The sequence below is a fragment of the Trematomus bernacchii genome, unplaced genomic scaffold (genome assembly GCF_902827165.1).
Source record: "Trematomus bernacchii unplaced genomic scaffold, fTreBer1.1, whole genome shotgun sequence".
Classification (NCBI taxonomy): Eukaryota; Metazoa; Chordata; class Actinopteri; order Perciformes; family Nototheniidae; genus Trematomus; species Trematomus bernacchii.
This window is the reverse complement of record NW_022987803.1, coordinates 6,579,615-6,597,062: the sequence shown is the minus strand read 5'-3', so window position 1 is coordinate 6,597,062 and position 17,448 is coordinate 6,579,615. Positions and strand designations below refer to the sequence as shown.

The 17,448-nt window shown below is 38.7% G+C and overlaps 1 protein-coding gene across 3 annotated transcripts in view; it reads right to left on the bottom strand.

Moving 5' to 3' along the window:
- Positions 1–2,736: 2,736 nt before the first annotated feature.
- cnih3 (cornichon family AMPA receptor auxiliary protein 3) overlaps positions 2,737–17,448 on the bottom strand; it is a 110,521-nt gene continuing 95,809 nt past the window's right edge. For 2 of the 3 annotated variants that reach the window (XM_034150673.1, XM_034150674.1), the window contains 2 exons: positions 13,431–13,574; positions 2,737–3,577 (listed from right to left, as the gene is read on the bottom strand). In XM_034150673.1, the coding sequence (XP_034006564.1) occupies positions 3,547–3,577; positions 13,431–13,574 (175 nt within the window). In that variant the 3' untranslated portion in view covers positions 2,737–3,546. Of the gene's footprint in view, positions 3,578–12,859; positions 12,916–13,430; positions 13,575–17,448 lie in introns of all 3 variants that reach the window. The other variant, XM_034150672.1, reaches the window with a different exon arrangement.

Genomic DNA, 17,448 nt, shown 5'->3' with positions numbered 1-17,448 from the left:
AGAGAGAGAACGCGCACACCTTACGCGTATTGTTGTTGTTAGCATCTGGTGCTAGCTAGCTGCGCTAACGGATATAAGGAGCTGTTTCAATGAAAACAGAAGAGCGACCTTTCGCCGACAACTGCGCCGAGCACTTGACTTTATGCAGGTAGCCAGACAGTGTACATTGTACGAAAAGCCAGCACACTCAGCACGGATAGTGCGCGCAACATGATTGCAGCGTCCAGGCAGCTCCCGTTTGAGCATATGCCTTGAGTTGCACATAGCTCCAACGATCCATCACAGTGTCTCTCCACACACACACACACACACACACACACACACACACACACACACACACACACACACACACACACACACACACACACACACACACACACACACACACACACACACACACACACACACACACACACACTTTGTATTGTATTATTGTATTGTATGAGAGAGGTTCCAGGTTGAATTGAGGCGAATATTTGTAATGTTCAGAGGTTGTGTTTAATATTCATGAGAATATTTGTCATTGTTCAATGATAATAAACAAACATTTGCATAAAGCATATTTGTCCACTCATATGTTGATAAGAGTATTAAAAACTTGAAAAATATCCCTCTAAGGTACATTTAGAACAGATAAAAAATGTGCGATTAATTTGCGATTAATCGCATTTTAAGGATCCGCGGGGACCCTGTTATAGATGTCTAGTTGAATCCAGGCAGTGGTCTCCGCATCGCCTTTTTGCTGACATGCGATTCTTGGTAAACATCCATGCAGGAATTACGAGAGGAAGTTGCGGTGAAACTTGGTAATGTGGTTTGCGTTCATTATTTTTTACGCTGACAGCTATAGCCAATTATGCATTATCAGTCAAATCTACCCCCCCCTTCTTCTTTCGTTGTTTCCACGTGTTGTTTTATGCATTTCCTGCTCAAGGAACATATTAGAACATAATATATGCAATAGTATGACAAGTGGGTACGTTGAAAAATGAAAACCCCATTTGATTTTAAAATACTTTATTTCATAAACAATATCTAAATTCAACTCGGTCCGTCACATACACAATAAGGATAGAAAATGCTTGAATTAGAATAAGAGAAAACAACAATAACTGGGCATTCCTTTCTGCTCTTTGAACGGCAGTTTACAAAGTGAGCTCATTGAGTGAAGATGATGGTGAAGATCTACAGAGTGGCCTTGTAGTTAGAAAACTGTGCTACACATGGAAGATTCAGGTTCAAGCTCCTGCCCTGCCGAGGTGTCTCTGAGCAAGACTCTGAATGTGTTCCAGCTGCGGGGATGATGATCTGTAGGTGAGTTTGTCCTCTGAGGTACTTTCATCATACAGTTATTCCTCAATATACTCAGACAGATCTCATGTATCCCCTGCTACAGTTGCTTTTATTCAAATCACAGAGAAAGACGGATCAATGCTCGTACCTACAACACATGCTGTCTTAGGGCCTGTGTCCACAGAGTGTATTTTTCTGAGCGCCTGCATCTTTTCCAAATGTTTCTATTAAGGTAGTGAGAGTTTGCCATTGCATGCAACGCCTCGTCAAAAAGCGTTTTTCCTGATTGTCCGCCGTGTGTGCGGCCGCTACGAACGCTTCGAGTTGTAAGTGTTTCAACTGCTCAATGTCGAACTGGAAAAGACTTAGCAGGTTTCCACTTCCGGTTCACTTGTCTAGAAATCAACGTTTTTATGTGTGTTTGTGGTTAGAAGTCTAATATAAGATCTGTCGTAAACACAAGCTGAAGAGATTTGTATGCTATGTTCTAAGACATGAAATATTTAAGTAAATACTCCACTCCGAAGCTTCTATACGTCATAAAAAAAGCAGTTGCTAACAAGTGACTAAATAAGACTACTAAATGTCATCACGCTAAACATGAGCAGCCTTTAGCTTAGCGGTGGTGATGCCATGCAACAAGGAAGTAGTTTGTTTATGGCCTATAGCTTTTGACTTCTGCCGACTGTATTTATGCTTAAAAAATCACAAAGTGGTGTTATTATGTGGAAATTATCCTGGTGAACAAAACATTTTAAGTATTATAAACGTGTGTTGGCCACAATATTTACTTCCTGCATTATACCCAAATAAAATGGGGATATCCAATTGGTTTTTCTCAAGGGAGCACATGCAATGCTAACTTCCAGGTGCTAACAGAAATACATCCTCACTGCACCACTTTATGGAGAAAACAATATGAAACACATATTTATAAGCACTTACAGATAATAAAATACAAATGGGCGATGCTAGTCGTGCTACGTTGTCAAGATATCGTTGCCACAGAAGAACGCTAAGAACCTTTTTTATTTTTTAAACGCAGGGAGGAGGCTCTGCCAGAAAAAAGGTGTGTGGACACAGGCCCTTATCATGGTGTGGTTATATTAGAATATCATATTTCATTTAAGGTAGATAAAGGAGGAAAACCATCAGTATCTCACAAATAGATCATAATAAATTAATTTCAATACTGAAAGTTAAACATGTTGGTCCATGGTGTAAATTGAGCTAAAAAAGATTCACATTTTCTCCCCATATTCAAACGAGGCTGGATAATTATTTACATATTGGAAGACCTTCACCTGTGTGGCTAGACTATCATAATTTATCTCTATTATATATTTATATATATATATATATATATATATATAGCCAAATATTGCAAATATTGTGCAAGACTCTATTTGTGCAAAGAATATGTGCTCCTCTACTATCAAAAAATTGGACAGGTGTTAGCTTTTAAGTTTTAGAAAAGTTTTCCCACAATAGAACAACACTAGGATGACACTAAGAAGGCATTTGCTGTATAGGATACCTTTTGCTTCTATTAGAAATGCCTTTAGTTAAATAATACACCAAAATGCACACGTCACAAAAGCCATTCACGTAATGTTAGAAAGAAAAACCCACAGGCCATGGACAGTGTGTGCCATTCAGTGGAAAATATCGTCTGCTCGGGTGTTTCCAACCAAAGCGTTCTGCTTTATGTACAGTGTTATCTGTCCATGCAGTCGTCCATGTATCCCTCGTTTCTGACTCACCAGTGAAGCTACGGTTGGCGAGGCGTTGAGAGGGGATGACTGAGGGGGGGTGAGCCGTGCTGGGCCGGACAGTGCTTCACCATGCTGTGCCTGAGACAAACTGTGCAAACGCTACTGTGCTCTTTATCCTCTGGGGCTACCAGCGCTGCAACTTTACAGTATGTACGGTACCACTTCAGAGGAGGCTGTGGATGTGTGTGTGTGTTTGGTTCAAATGTTGGCCAGGCAGTGATTTACTTGGGTCTAGCTACGACCGGTCTAACTGTAAACAAGACTTCAGTTTTTATTTACAGACAAGCATGAAACCTTCCTTCTTAAGGGGACAAAGTAGAGAAAAAAGCTTCGCCCCCATTGAGTTCATTGTTTGGCTTTGCAGCAAAAAACATTTTTCTATCTTCTATTTCCTGTCTTTCGATTGTAGACCGAAACAGTGGTGGTCTGTATTACCAGAGGCGTTTTCCCTTCTCTCCAGTTGCTGATAAATCAGTTGTTATGTTGAGGTAACCAAGGAGTAGATCATACTGAAACACAAGAAGAAGAACAAACAGGAAATGCCAAGTAAATAAACGCCCAGGCAGACAGAAGGGGACAAAGTGGTAATTAACAATTAAAATAATCTCACAACCTGAATTAAGATTAAAACACTTGACTACTGTGTGTGTGTGAGTGTGTTCAAACATTTCATTGATCCATAGTTAGTATTCCTGCTGATTCATCTCAACACTGCGGGCTCAGATTTAACGGAACGTCTGTTTATGTCCTTAGAAGTTCGAAGCTCCGGAGCGGACTTATTTATCTTAGCTGCTGACAGCAAACTTTTATATTTGATTTTCCTTTAAAGCTTTTCTGTCATGATCTTCATTTTCAGAGTAATGCTGCTTCGTCATCTAGATCAGGGGGCTGCTGTGTTTGTTGGGTTAGTTTAAGAGTACTAATGAAACAATGACATCCAATGGAAGAAGTAATCAGATTTTAAACTTACGTAAATGTAGCAGTACTAAATTGGAAAAATACAAGTAAAAGCCCTGCATTCAACATCTTACAAAAGGACTAGTACTACTCAACCCCCCATTTCAGAATCTTATATTAAATTACTGAATTATGACTATTAATGCATTAACGTGTCGATCACAGCTGATAAAGGTATTTTAATTACATGATATACTGCTGCTCCATACCTCAGCCTATAATTGAATGCCAATGTTTATTTAAAAAGGACATATTATGTTCCTATATAAAAAAACGAACAAGGAAAACCCTGAAAGACTGTCACTGTGGAAAAGTTGACACTGAATGCAAAGAAAAAGCTGATGAACATTATGAAATGCAATGAGCATGTGCAAAGCAAGCTGTGAAGCACACATCGCTGCAAAGTGACAAATATATAATCTTTTTACCAGCCATTGACAGAGATGAGCTTAGTTCCTAATGAGGTCAATATAATACTGTTGTTTTTGTATTACTAATAACACAGACTGTGAAGTTAACCTGAAAAAGAGATTGATTGCAGGACTGCATGAAACAATTACCAACAGCCTAAAGCACAGATTGGGGATCCAACACTTGTGTCACTGAGCTGAGACTTGACAAGAACAGATCAGCACTTCGCTGACAGTAACTGATGATTCCAAACATTTGTATTCATCCCTGAGGTCTTTCCGCGCTCTTAACACCTCTGATAATCTCTGCTGCTGAGGAGCCTGAAAATGTATTCTGTTGACTCACAAGTATCCATGGATAGAGAGGACGAGGGGAGAGGGTATATGAGAGGGGAGGGAGGGAGAGATCAAGAGTGAACGGCTCCTCAGAGACCTGACCTCCTCCGAGAACTGGCTTCATCATTAGTAGATGGACTTGTAGCTCTTTAAATTACAGCTCTTTTAGTTCCGCAGCCTAATTAGACATTAACTAAACATAATGTATGCTAAGATATTAACTTTTATATGAGATCCTGCATAAAAGAGGAAAACTGACACTTAAGGGGAAAAATAAAGCTGATTAATTAGCTAAATATTCCTGATTATTTGTTTTCGCTTTTGCACATACCGTACATTTTTATATTAGTAATAGCTATAACGTTCTTCAGAAAAATATATTATTCCTTTTCAAAGACTTATGTCACATTTGCATTTTCTTCCGTACACCAAAGGCTAAAAGAAGAAAAATAAAATCCATTTTGCATATATCTTCCATTCCATACAATTGTTGTTGAACAGTAAGCTAATTTGAAAGTGTGATAATACCATTTCACTTAATTTCAGATATTCTGATAACAATTTACTCAAAACAATACTACTGGTTAAAACATGTTTCTTTATTGCTTAATGCTGCTCTGGATGGCTAATGTGTAAGAAATGTGATTATATACATTATTTTCCCCTTTCTATAGCATCATATTACTTCGCATGGCTACATATACTCAGTAGTTGTTATCATTATTGTATTCCATCAGTGTATATATGCTTTCTGTACTTACATCATTTGTGCACTATCTTTAGAATGCTGCAATGAGCTAAATCCTCATGATAGCATGCTAACACTGATACTGATATAGCCAGTCTCACGGCATTTCGTGTTATAGTCACGACATGTAATCTATTGATTCGTGTTCACCAACACAATTTTCCCCTTTTCTTCGTGTCACACAGAACGATTTTAAAAGCAATGTATTTCTATTGGTATGTGTTTCGTGCCTGCACCACGTCTTTTTGTCCGGTCGGGTCTTGGAAGACCGGAAGCTGTGGGGTTCATAAAAACATGTTCTTGCTCAATATCAAGCCACGATTATTGTTTTTATTTAAAATCGTATAATGTCGGACTTTTTTTGCCGTCCTTGAGGAAAAGAAATGGGGCTCAGAGCCTCAGAATACTGAAATCTGTATTTTTTAAATCTTTTTTTCCTTCTAATTTGTTATTCTTTTCTAAATAACACACAATTATCCTTGTTTTTATTTATTTGTTTAATTCTATAATCTCTGGCTTTTTTGGCGTCCGTCAGGAACTGAATTTCCTCAGCTATGGATTAAGCTCAGTGATTGGATTGTTTAGCCGCAATGCACGTTGGGATATGGTGTTAATGCGATATGAAATCCGAAAAACATTTAAAAAAAGAAAAAATAATACTTTATTCCGAGTGTACTTGCTTTTCTCTTTGGAAGTCATCACATAACGGCATTGTAATACACGTTTCGGCTGCATTAAATATTACACATCTGCCGTAGTTCTCTATGTATAGAGCCCTGATTAGAAGACTTCTAGAATAAATACATATATCAGCAATTAAACAACATCTTCAATTTCTCTTCACACAATACGTCTCCATGCAGTATCAACACTAATTCGGCTGACTTTTATATTTGATCCTATTGGTAGATAGGTTATATTTACACCATAACGGTGCACAGCTGATATAAAAGGACTTGTAGTTTTTAAAGATATTACTTATTTTCTTTGAATATAAGAATGTAAATACTGAGTTGAGAGAATAGTCAGGGGTTTTGGGTGATGGGAGACACATCTATGGATTCAGAAAGACCTTTCTGTATGTGATGTTTTACAAATCAGATATTAATGTGTAGAAGTAAAACATGTATAGCTATATAGCTGTATAGCAATATCCTGTAAAATTATGTGAAAACATGAATAAAACTACAGATGTTATACATACATAAGTGTCCTACACTAATAATAAAAAGTTATTATGGCATTGCATGCTGTGTGTACCTTGTATGCACCGCCGAGTGGTTAAAGCACGTTATTGAATAATTGTTTGAATATGTTATATTTGATGAAAAAAATATTAAGAGTACATAGGGGGAAAGTAGAAGGTCAATGATAGAAATATAGAATATAAAAAATCAAGAAGATAAGTGATCTGTACTGTGATACTGTAAGTGATCTCTACAATAAAACAGTTTAGTGCCGGATGTACAAGGATATTAATAGGAGGATGTGCAAAACAGAAAAATGAATTAACCTTTATTTAAACATTAAAGAATGCTTTAGCTTAATGTCTTCTTTTAAATAAGAAAAAAGCTTTGGGGGTATCTACAGATAAATATTAAGCCTGACAAAGTACTTCACGTCTAATATATTGCTTTCCTGCAATGTTATCTATGTTGAAGCACTTATTTTAACTGATATTATACATATGAATTATACTCTTATGTATGTAGATAGTATAAGAAATGTGCAGAATATGACAGTTTAATGGTGGAGGTATACACACATATTGATAGATGTCTTGTAATGCACTGTTGAGGAACCTGCGACCCAAGTTTTTCATTCATTGCATAACTACACCGTAGTTGTGTATATGATATGTCAATAAACCTTTGAAAATCTTGAACGGTATGTGCAAAATAGCCATTATATACAGTCTTTAATTAACTATTAGTAGAGAATAACGAGTAATGAATATACTTTATAGGGATCTGCAGATAAATGTTTAGTCTTCTCAAGCACCAACTATCAAATATCTCGCCTGATTGTTGGCATTTGACAATCACCTTCCCTGAATTTTACTCAGGTGTAACTAAAGCCTGATTTAAGGGTTGTTTATATTTCACATCATTAATAAGAATCTGCAAAGTAACTAAAATAAATGTAGTGGAGTAAAAATACCAGGTTAACCTCTGAATTGTAGTGGAGTAGAATTACAAAGTAACAATGAGCTGTCATGTGGGTATATATTAATGCTGCCCATTATCGACACAAGCAACTTTCACCCAATTATTATTTATATGTTTTAAATGTGATAACACCAATGTGTTTAATAATGGCAACTTCTAATTGTGGTAAAAACGAAAACGTTCCCAGTAGAGACGTCCCATAGACCATTTTGCGAAGACACAATAGCCAGCATGTGTAGTTCTGGGGGGGGGGGGGGGGAATAGTCTCCCGTGGTTTCGTTCCATTTCAAAGAGCTGTTTGACGCTCGGCGTAACCTTGGCGCACTGCCAGTCCAACATCCAATCCCAGAGCTTGAAGATTAATCACGGGGTTTTCAAGCAAGGGGACTGTAGTCCCAAACGATAGCTGAGGATTATGGGTAGTGTAGTGTCTTCGGCCATCCTAAACTCTGAAATGTTTTTCGGATTTCATATCGCATTAACACCATATCACAACATGCATTGCGGCTAAAACATCCAATCACCGAGCTTAAACCATAGCTGAGGATCTTGGGTAATCAGTTCAGTGGGTGTGTATCGCAATGATGCTCGAAATGTCCCTTATAGGCCGACGTCTGTTTCCAGTTATTTTATTTTGAAATTCAGTTCCTGACGGACGCCAAAAAAGCCAGAGATTATAGAATTAAACAAATAAATAAAAACAAGGATAATTGTGTGTTATTGTTGAGTAAATAACAGTGTGTTATTTAGAAAAAAATAACAAAAAGGAAAAAAAGATTTAAAAAATACAGATTTCAGTATTCTGAGGCTCTGAGCCCCATTTCTTTTCCTAACGGACGGCAAAAAAAAGTCCGACATGCTCCGGCGTGCTAATTTGTGTTAGTTAGCACAGCATGTGTTAGTAATGCAGGTCATAAACCAAAGTATTGGACAAAGTGAAACCCTTATGAAAGGGCTAGAAGAAAAGTAACATTACATTAAATAATTAATTGTTCCTGAGGTGAATATGAATGTGCAAATACATTTTTTATGGTAAAGATGTATTGGTTGTTATCCATAACCTAAACCTCCCTGAAGATCCCAATTCAGAACAGTTGATAGACGTATTGAGATATATGCAAGATAACTGAGTTATTCAAATTACTGTGATTGATCATTCCTTCGTTTTTGTCAAGAAAAGACTTGCTACGCTATTGCTCATGATTGAACTACAAAAACAGCCAATTCCTAATCGTACAATGGTGTTTTACGGTGTCTTTGGCAAGTTTATTGCTTCATTTGGTGAAATCTGAAATAATCTGCTGCCAGTCATCCAATGCGAGGGTCCAACAACATGGACATAAAAAAGGAGTCCTGGACTGCCAATGGTTGTAATGAGCCAAACTCAACGTGTTTTTTCTACCAACCTAGAAATACCAAAAGTGGCATACATTTATATTTAATCTGGTCCATTGGCAAACACATACACTTTATTGAACATTGTGATACAAGCGAAAACAATGCATGAACACATTTGCTTCTGCTTCACCTGTAGTACTGTATGTATTGTGTTTTGATGACCGACCACATGTTGTTCCAGAGGACAGTAGTTGTACCAGTGAGGAACAACATATTCTTACCCAAATTTGCCCTTTAAATCCCTGCATGTGTGTATGTGTGAACCAATAGAGGACAGATGTTCATGCCCTAAAGGTGTGAAGAACAACAAGTACTATACAAAGGTTAGACCTGTAAACACACAGCAGGATAGCACGTGGATACAACATGCTGAGGACCATTTTAGACCACAGGGGTAAACAGGAATCGTGTACACATCTTGCAGGGGAAAGTACTCGTCACGTTTGACAAATAATCCCTGTGACAGAAACCACAAGTTTAGGATAGGAAAGGTGAAATGTTGGGAGGGTAAAAGTAAAAGGTCACATTCTGAGAAGAGATCCTGAGTCAGTCAGGTTTTCTTTATTATCTTCAGGTGTCAGAGTAGCTACATTTAGGAGGAGAGAGCAGAGAGCTCACCTGGGGTTCTCTTCTAGTATTTGTATTTGACACAATATGAAACAGAGTGGTGCAGCTATGACCTATTTTTGTAGGCCGACTGAAATTTAGTAGGTTCCGTTGTTAAGAAGCAATGAGATTTTTCTAGTGGATTATGGATTACTGCAGAAGAAAGCTCTTTGGTAAACACGGGTTTATGATCCTTACACGTTTTGTTCAGCAGGATCATTTACACATATTTACAACACTTTGAAGTAAAATGCTAACGTTAGGCTACAAACAAACTATATAACAGTCGCATGGCTACGTATCACCACTGCTTAGCTAAAGGCCGCTAATGTTCTGCGTGATGACATTTTGTAGTCTCATTTAGTCATTCATTAGAAATAGATGTTTTTTATGACACATAGACACTCAGGGTATTCACCAGTGAGGTATTTAATGATGTGATTTATGTCCTTGAACAAAAATCACTTACAGACTTTATTTCAGGCATCTAACCAAAAATATGTTTGAAGGAACTGGAAGTGGCCATGCAGTTTTATGACTCATTCCTGCACCACTCTATTGTGCATAGGTTTCTTATCATTCCACATGAAGCCGTATGGGAAACCATCTAAAAAATCAAAAATTAAGCCCAGGTCTTTGAGCCTGTGCAGCTTTTCCTTCGGCCTAAAAACCCAACAGTTTTAGATTCCAGTGTACATTTGCTCCACTAAGCTACTAAAATGATTTGAAATCACACTTCACCCGGGCGTGGAGGTGAGTGCTCAGGTGGAACTGTGTGTTCATCTGTGTGCCTGAGGGGGCATGCACACGTTCATAATGTGTATACATGAGGTTGTGTGCCCGTGTGGGTCTGTTTGTATTTGGTGTGCACAGTTTTGTAAAGGATATTTAGAACACAGATGCAGGTTAGAGGAGTGTAGAAGGGTCAGTGTGACAAGGCAATAACACAGAAAAAGCCCCAATAAGCAGGTTTCAGGCCAATTCGCTTTCATTATTACCAGTTTCTATACATCACTATACTGTACTCATCCACAATTTAATATGAGTTTACTGTTTATACTGACCACCAAGATCTATACCAAATTGATGTTGCTTTTCAGCCATTGCGTGTCAATAGAATGACCACGTTAGGACCATACATAAAATCATAAGAACCTAATTTAGCAGACAACTGAACATGTTACTGTTTTAAGATTTTCCTACAACCTGAGATGTGATTGTGTACATTTTCTGTTAGTTATAATAACTTAAATCACCAATGCAATTGCTTTAAAAAATCGGGATTTATGACACCATTGCATTTTTACGAGGTATCACCTCAGTTGAAGATATATAATATAAATATAAAGTAAACTATAATAGAAAAAGAGGTACAAGCATCAGCACTACACTATGAAAGCCAGGTATCCTTTGTTAAACAAGCCAATATTTTCAAAATAATTTCATGGTTATAGTATATTTGACTCTGATAGTGAAATAAAAGTGAATGAACCATCGCCCTGCTTTGTAGAGTACTGTACCTCGCTGCTGCTGCTGCTGCTGTGGCCAGGGTTCTCTAGCACAGCATAAGCTAGAGCCGACAGGATGAGTGAGATGGAGAAGCAAGATGGCACAAGTTAAAGAGTATGGTTTACAACTACATACACCCATGTCAACATGTTCAATGAAATATTCTCAAAACTATTTTGAAATGCTTATAGGAAAGTTATGTTAAGTATAATTTGTAGTTTTATAGAAATCCACCTTTAACTTCACCTTAAAAGTGTTTGTGTTTTGAACCTACTAATCAGGAGACTATCTCCTGATTCATTGGTCTGAAAATGGATGAAATACATATCGGTATTAAACAAGCTCTTTAATGTTTTCCACTCTTATATACCAGGGGTAGCCAACACGGTGCCTGCGGGCACTTAGTCGCCCGCAGGGGCAACGTGAGTCGCCCGCACTTTTCTGCGGGGGACATTTATCATGCGGATTATTGAAAAGTATACAGCTCCCTTTCATCTGAGTGTTGAGAGCTGTATCCATCAATTCATGTTGTGCTCAAAGTGCACCAGATTGATGCATTTCACTTCAACATTTAAAAAAAACATCTTCCCGGGGGTGCATGCCCCCGGACCCCCCTAGAGAATGTGAGGTCCACCCCCAAATAAAGCAGGTTAAAATAATTAAATTGAATACATTTTATTTTAGTAGACACTGAAAACGGGTCCCACAGACCCAAACAGCACATAAAGGTTAAAGGTCAGCATATCATAATGTTAAAATGTGCTAAATACATACACTGCAAAAAAAAGGAGTAAAAGTAGCTAATGACTTGTTTTATTTTTTGAAAGTAGCTCTCATCCTAAAAAAGGTTGGTGACCCCTGCTCTATACCATGCCAGAAGGAAGCATATTATAAACTCCATGTCTATACTTTTTATGATTCCTTAAAGAAATGTTAAAGAAAAATATGCCTTGTGATTAAAAAATAAAGGGGATTTCCAGAAATATTGGAACCTGAACACGTTAATATAGCTGTGACAACAAGGTGTTTTTACCAGGGGGATATGGTTTGGGTATATTGCAATAAAGAAAATTGGAATTAGTCCGAAAATATCTCAGAAAATGTAGCTATTATCAAGAAACAGCACCTCGTCTCCCTGGTATATCTTGATCTACTTGTAATTAAAACCAAACACTGGCTCCATTGCTCATGATGTTGCTTTTCTTCCTGTGTGGTAAAGCTGTGATAAACATATTGACATCACTATTAACAAAGTACCTACCTTCATAAAAAGACAGCTACCGCACATTTGCAAGGATAGGACTGGCCAGCATGTTTCAAGTGTTTACTCACAGCCTTATCACGCATATAAAAGAACAACTCCATGTTAAAGTTGCAATCCTTTTTGGGATAATTAGTCTTCAAGAATTCTGTGCTGATGCTGCCATGTTTGGCCACAACAAACTATAATCTGTAACCAACACGGCTCCACAAAAATCCACTTAAATCTTGTATCCATATAGTCACAGCAGCCTTTCATGACATGTAAGCTTAGACCCTATACAGATCAAGATCAACTGTGTCCATATGGAAGATCATTTGGTTTAATAGTTTTTTGTTGAGAATAAAGCCATTCTGTCTTTACTACCACAGAATAAAAGGTAAAAAAAAGGATTGTACCTTTAAGTGTTTCCATTGAAAAGTTCTATTAGACGGATATATCCAGGTTCCACACACTGCAGCAACCACATGACACAAGGAACAAGAATCCGGAGTGATTAATAACAGCATTATTAGACAAGAAACAGGAACATTATGCACTATTATCATCGAACATTTCATCAAAAACATTAATGCAACCATTTTTTACCAATGTATAGTAGTTTTATCCCTCTGGTAGTGTTTCTCAATGAAGTAAAGAATCAAATTCTCGTAACATCACATGCATTAGCAGTAGTGGGCCTTATAGTAAACCTAGTTAGCCTGACAGAGCTACAGTATGTGCAATAACTTGCATGTGATTGCCAGAGAAATGGTTGCTTTATTCAATGATTTGCACTCACTTTGCTTTATCAGAGCTGCTAAAACAAACCAAGTGAAATAGAAATAGGGTTTGAAAAAAAAAAAAAACATTTGAGTGCTCTTTATCACAGTTTCATAGATGTTTTACTCTAGCTGTAATAATTAAGATTAATGTAATGTCTTTACATGTAATCCAATTATCGTCCAACACCGCCCACCACATGCTCACCAGTAGAGATAGTAGAAGAAGGATAGGACGAAGAAGGACAGCTTGCACCAGGCCTCCTTTATGCAGAACTTGAGCGTGTCTCCGTTCATCACGGACGCTGGGTCGTAGAGCAGCTCCTTAGTGTCCGTTGGCGAATGGAAGTACCTACCACAGAGGGCAAAGACCACATCGCGGGTAGTTGACCCGTTCCAGACCCCAGGGAGGGGGGGGAGGGGGAAAGATAGGAGGTTGGAGGTAGGCGGGGGAGATGATGGGAGGAAATGGGGAAGGAGATAGTATGGAAAAAGATGGCATGATGAGTTATGGATTTACCATCATGCAGCAGACATGGTGAAAATGAAGTTGAATCTGTTCGTAACCCCCTTTCCAGAACACTTCCAATAGTCCATGGTTTAGCAACAGTGACTATGCACTGACTGTCAAGCTCGAACTCTCCACATTCTGAAGCAGGTTTCTGAGTAAAATGGAATCAATGAAATTGTGTCGTAATCTGCCCTAGCATTGGCTGTTATGCTTACTAGCTTGCAATCTTCTTTAGTAGCCTATTGCTGTGTGTTTTGCGTTTTACATACATTCACTGTTTTAGTTAAGTTAAAGGTCCCATGACATGGCCATTTTTACTGATCATAATTCCATTGTTGAGGTCTACTAGAATAGATTTACATTGTTCAATTTTCCAAAATCACATTGGTTTTCTCATACAGCATCTCTGTATAGTATGTGTATTCACTCTCTGTCCTACACGCCTTGTTGGAGCTCCTGCCCCCCCCCCTCCCTATGAGCCCACTGTGCTCTGATTGGTCAGCTCGCCCACTCTGTTCTGATTAGTCAACTACCGTTACCGCTGGACATCAGTGTTTATGTGTTACAATGGCGTTTCTTAGCAACCAGAAAATGACAGCAGTAATGACAAACAGATGAGAATGCTGCGTGGGGTCTGGGTGCCGTGTTGGCGGGACGTTGCGGGGCTCGCTGCTCCGCCCTTTGAGGCTCGAGTAGCGGACAGTGTGAGCTGGATTACTGGTGTAGTTTCCTGGTTGTTGCGTGGGGTCTGCGAGACAGCGAGACACTGCGGAGCTCAGCCTGAGGACACACTCACAGCCTGAGCTCCGAGTGTGTGTGTGTGTACGGAGCTCCGCGCAGCACCGCAGCTGAGAAAAGATAAGGCTGAGTGAGTGTGTGTGCGGAGCTCCGCAGCGTTACGTCACTATTACCAGGAAGAACAAAATGGAAAAAGAAAAATCTCCAACGAGACGTTCTGGGGCAGCATAGACAGGTATTTTCTGTGTTAGAGTTTTACTCGCTACATAACACACAAGGGGACGGGTAATAACCGGAGAAGCATGTCATGGGACCTTTAAGTGTACCTAATGCAAAGTATGACAAAATGCGCTAAGAGTACCCAGATGGATCACTCATAAAAGGTGAAAACGTTGAGTGTGGAACACTGGACTCGTCTCGCACTTAACAACCGCCATCTTACCTAAGTAGCGGAAGTCACAGGACCAGCTGCGATTGTGCGGGAGTTATACAAGTAGGCTATTTGTTTTCACTATGTAAGTAATATACCACTATACAAGTGTACTGAAGCTACCATTTATTTTATAGGGTTAATTTTAGCAACCTTTAAAGATTTGGTACCACAAACAATTGTTGCTAACTAGCTAGCTTGCAATCGTCTCATCCGATGAAACCACAGCTGTGTGCGATTTAAGACAACACTGCATGGTCAAAATGTACACACTACACAAAGGTTGACATTGTACGACATGGCAGTGTACTTAGGGAAGTATCCAAATTGAGACGCAGCACTTGCGTTATTGTTAAAGCCTAGAATCTTATCATAAGCTAATTATGCTAATTTGTATGGCAGCAGCCACAAAGCCTGCTTTACCTGTCCAAGCAACCCAGTCTCACGGCATTTCGTGTTATAATCACGACATTTAATCTATTGATTCGTGTTCACCAACACGATTTTCCCCTTTTTCTCGTGTCACACAGAACGATTTTAAAAGCAATGTATTTCTATTGGTAGTATGTTTCGTACCTGCACCATGTCTTTTTGTCCGGTCGGGTCTTGGAAGACCGGAAGCTGTGTGGTTCATAAAAACATTTTCTTACTCAATATCAAGCCACGATTATTGTTTTTATTTAAAATCGTATAATGTCAGACTTTTTTTGCCATCCGTGAGGAAAAGAAATGGGGCTCAGAACCGCAGAATACTGAGATCTGTATTTTTTAAATCTTATTTTCCTTTTTGTTATTCTTTTCTAAATAACACATTGTTATTTACTCAACAATAACACACAATCATCCTTGTTTTTATTTGTTTAATTCTATAATCTCTGGCTTTTTTGCCATCCGTCAGGAACTGAATTTCAAAATAAAGTCACCGGAAACAGACGTAGGCGATACACACCCACTGAACTGATTACCCAAGATCCTCAGCTATGGTTGAAGCTCAGGGATTGGATGTTTTAGCCGCAATGCACGTTGAGATATGGTGTTTATGCGATATGAAATCCGAAAACATAAAAAAAAAAATAATAATAATACTTTATTCTGAGTGTGCTTGCTATTCTCTTTGAAAGTCATCACATAACGGCATTGTAATACACGGTTCGGCTGCATTAAATATTACACATCTGCCGTAGTTCTTTATTTATAGAGCCCTGATTAGAAGACTTCTGGACAAACTGGAAGAACTGCCACCGAAACTGAATACGTGACGTGGATCATAAATATATCAGCAATTAAACAACATCTTCAATTTCTCTTCACACAATACGTCTCCTTGCAGTATCAATACTAATTCGGCTGACTTTTATATGTGACCCGCTCTATCGAAATCAGTCGGAAGTCGCAACGGCTAATTTCAAAATAAACGTGGATTTGTGTAAAAAGATAGTTTTTCGGGGTTCGGGTGTTTTGTTTGATTTTAAACAAACAAAGTCTTGGCTTTCAGAATATGAAACTTTTATTTCCAAAATCACACAATAAATACATTTTTGAAGCTGTAAAGGGAATATGACAGCTCTCACTCGCCACTCTGCTGTTCCGCACCCCTGCTTCCCCTCCCTCCGGCTGAAATTATGAATGTAAGGCATATAGTAATCATAGATAACACGGCAGGGTCCGTTACAGTTTGTTTTCATCTGATTTCAATTAAACAAAGTCTTGGCTTTCAGAATATTAAACTTGTTTCGGCAAATTCAGATGATAAATACAACTTTGAAGCTTGTAACGGCATAATTACAAGCGGAGAACGGAGTAACTTGACGTCACAGCAGGCATAACAACAGCCGGTGTTTCTCGTGAGTGTTTTCCCCGGGAAACAAACACAATACACACAAACGCAAAATTACACAAACACACACACACACACGTATACACACTAGGGCTGCACGATATTGGAAAAAACTGACATTTCGATATGAAAACATACAGGAATTGAAGAAAAGACTGTTTTTTCCCCGCAAACCATCCTTTCTTGAACTTTAATACTATACAATTGGTATTTTTTTAACTATATTTAACCGGATGAAGGATTTTAGTCAAGGACGTCTGGATCTTACCAGTGTTGTAGTCAAGTCACCAATTCACGAGTCCAAGTCACTCTCGAGTCACCACTCTTCGAGTCCGAGTCCAAGTCCGAGTCACCAAGGGAGAGTCGTAGTCGAGTCCGAGTCCAAGTCCGAGTGTTATCGGCTGAATCTTTATTTATTGATTAGATCACGTTACTCTGATGATAGTGTTCAAGACAGCCTATATGTCTGAACTCGATGTTTAGAGTAATGTGTTACGGAGCCTTCTCTTCAATATTGTTTCCACATAGAGCATTTTGCGCTGCTCTTTTCCAATGTGGAAGCAGAATGTGTGAAAGCATACAGCACGATGCGGGGTGTGTCTCTAGACATCTTTAGACTGGAATAGCGGGGCCCAGTACGTGAACTCGCCTCGCAGCCGGTGCACACGCCAGGATAGAGGACATCAGACTCCATAGAAAACTTGCTTGAG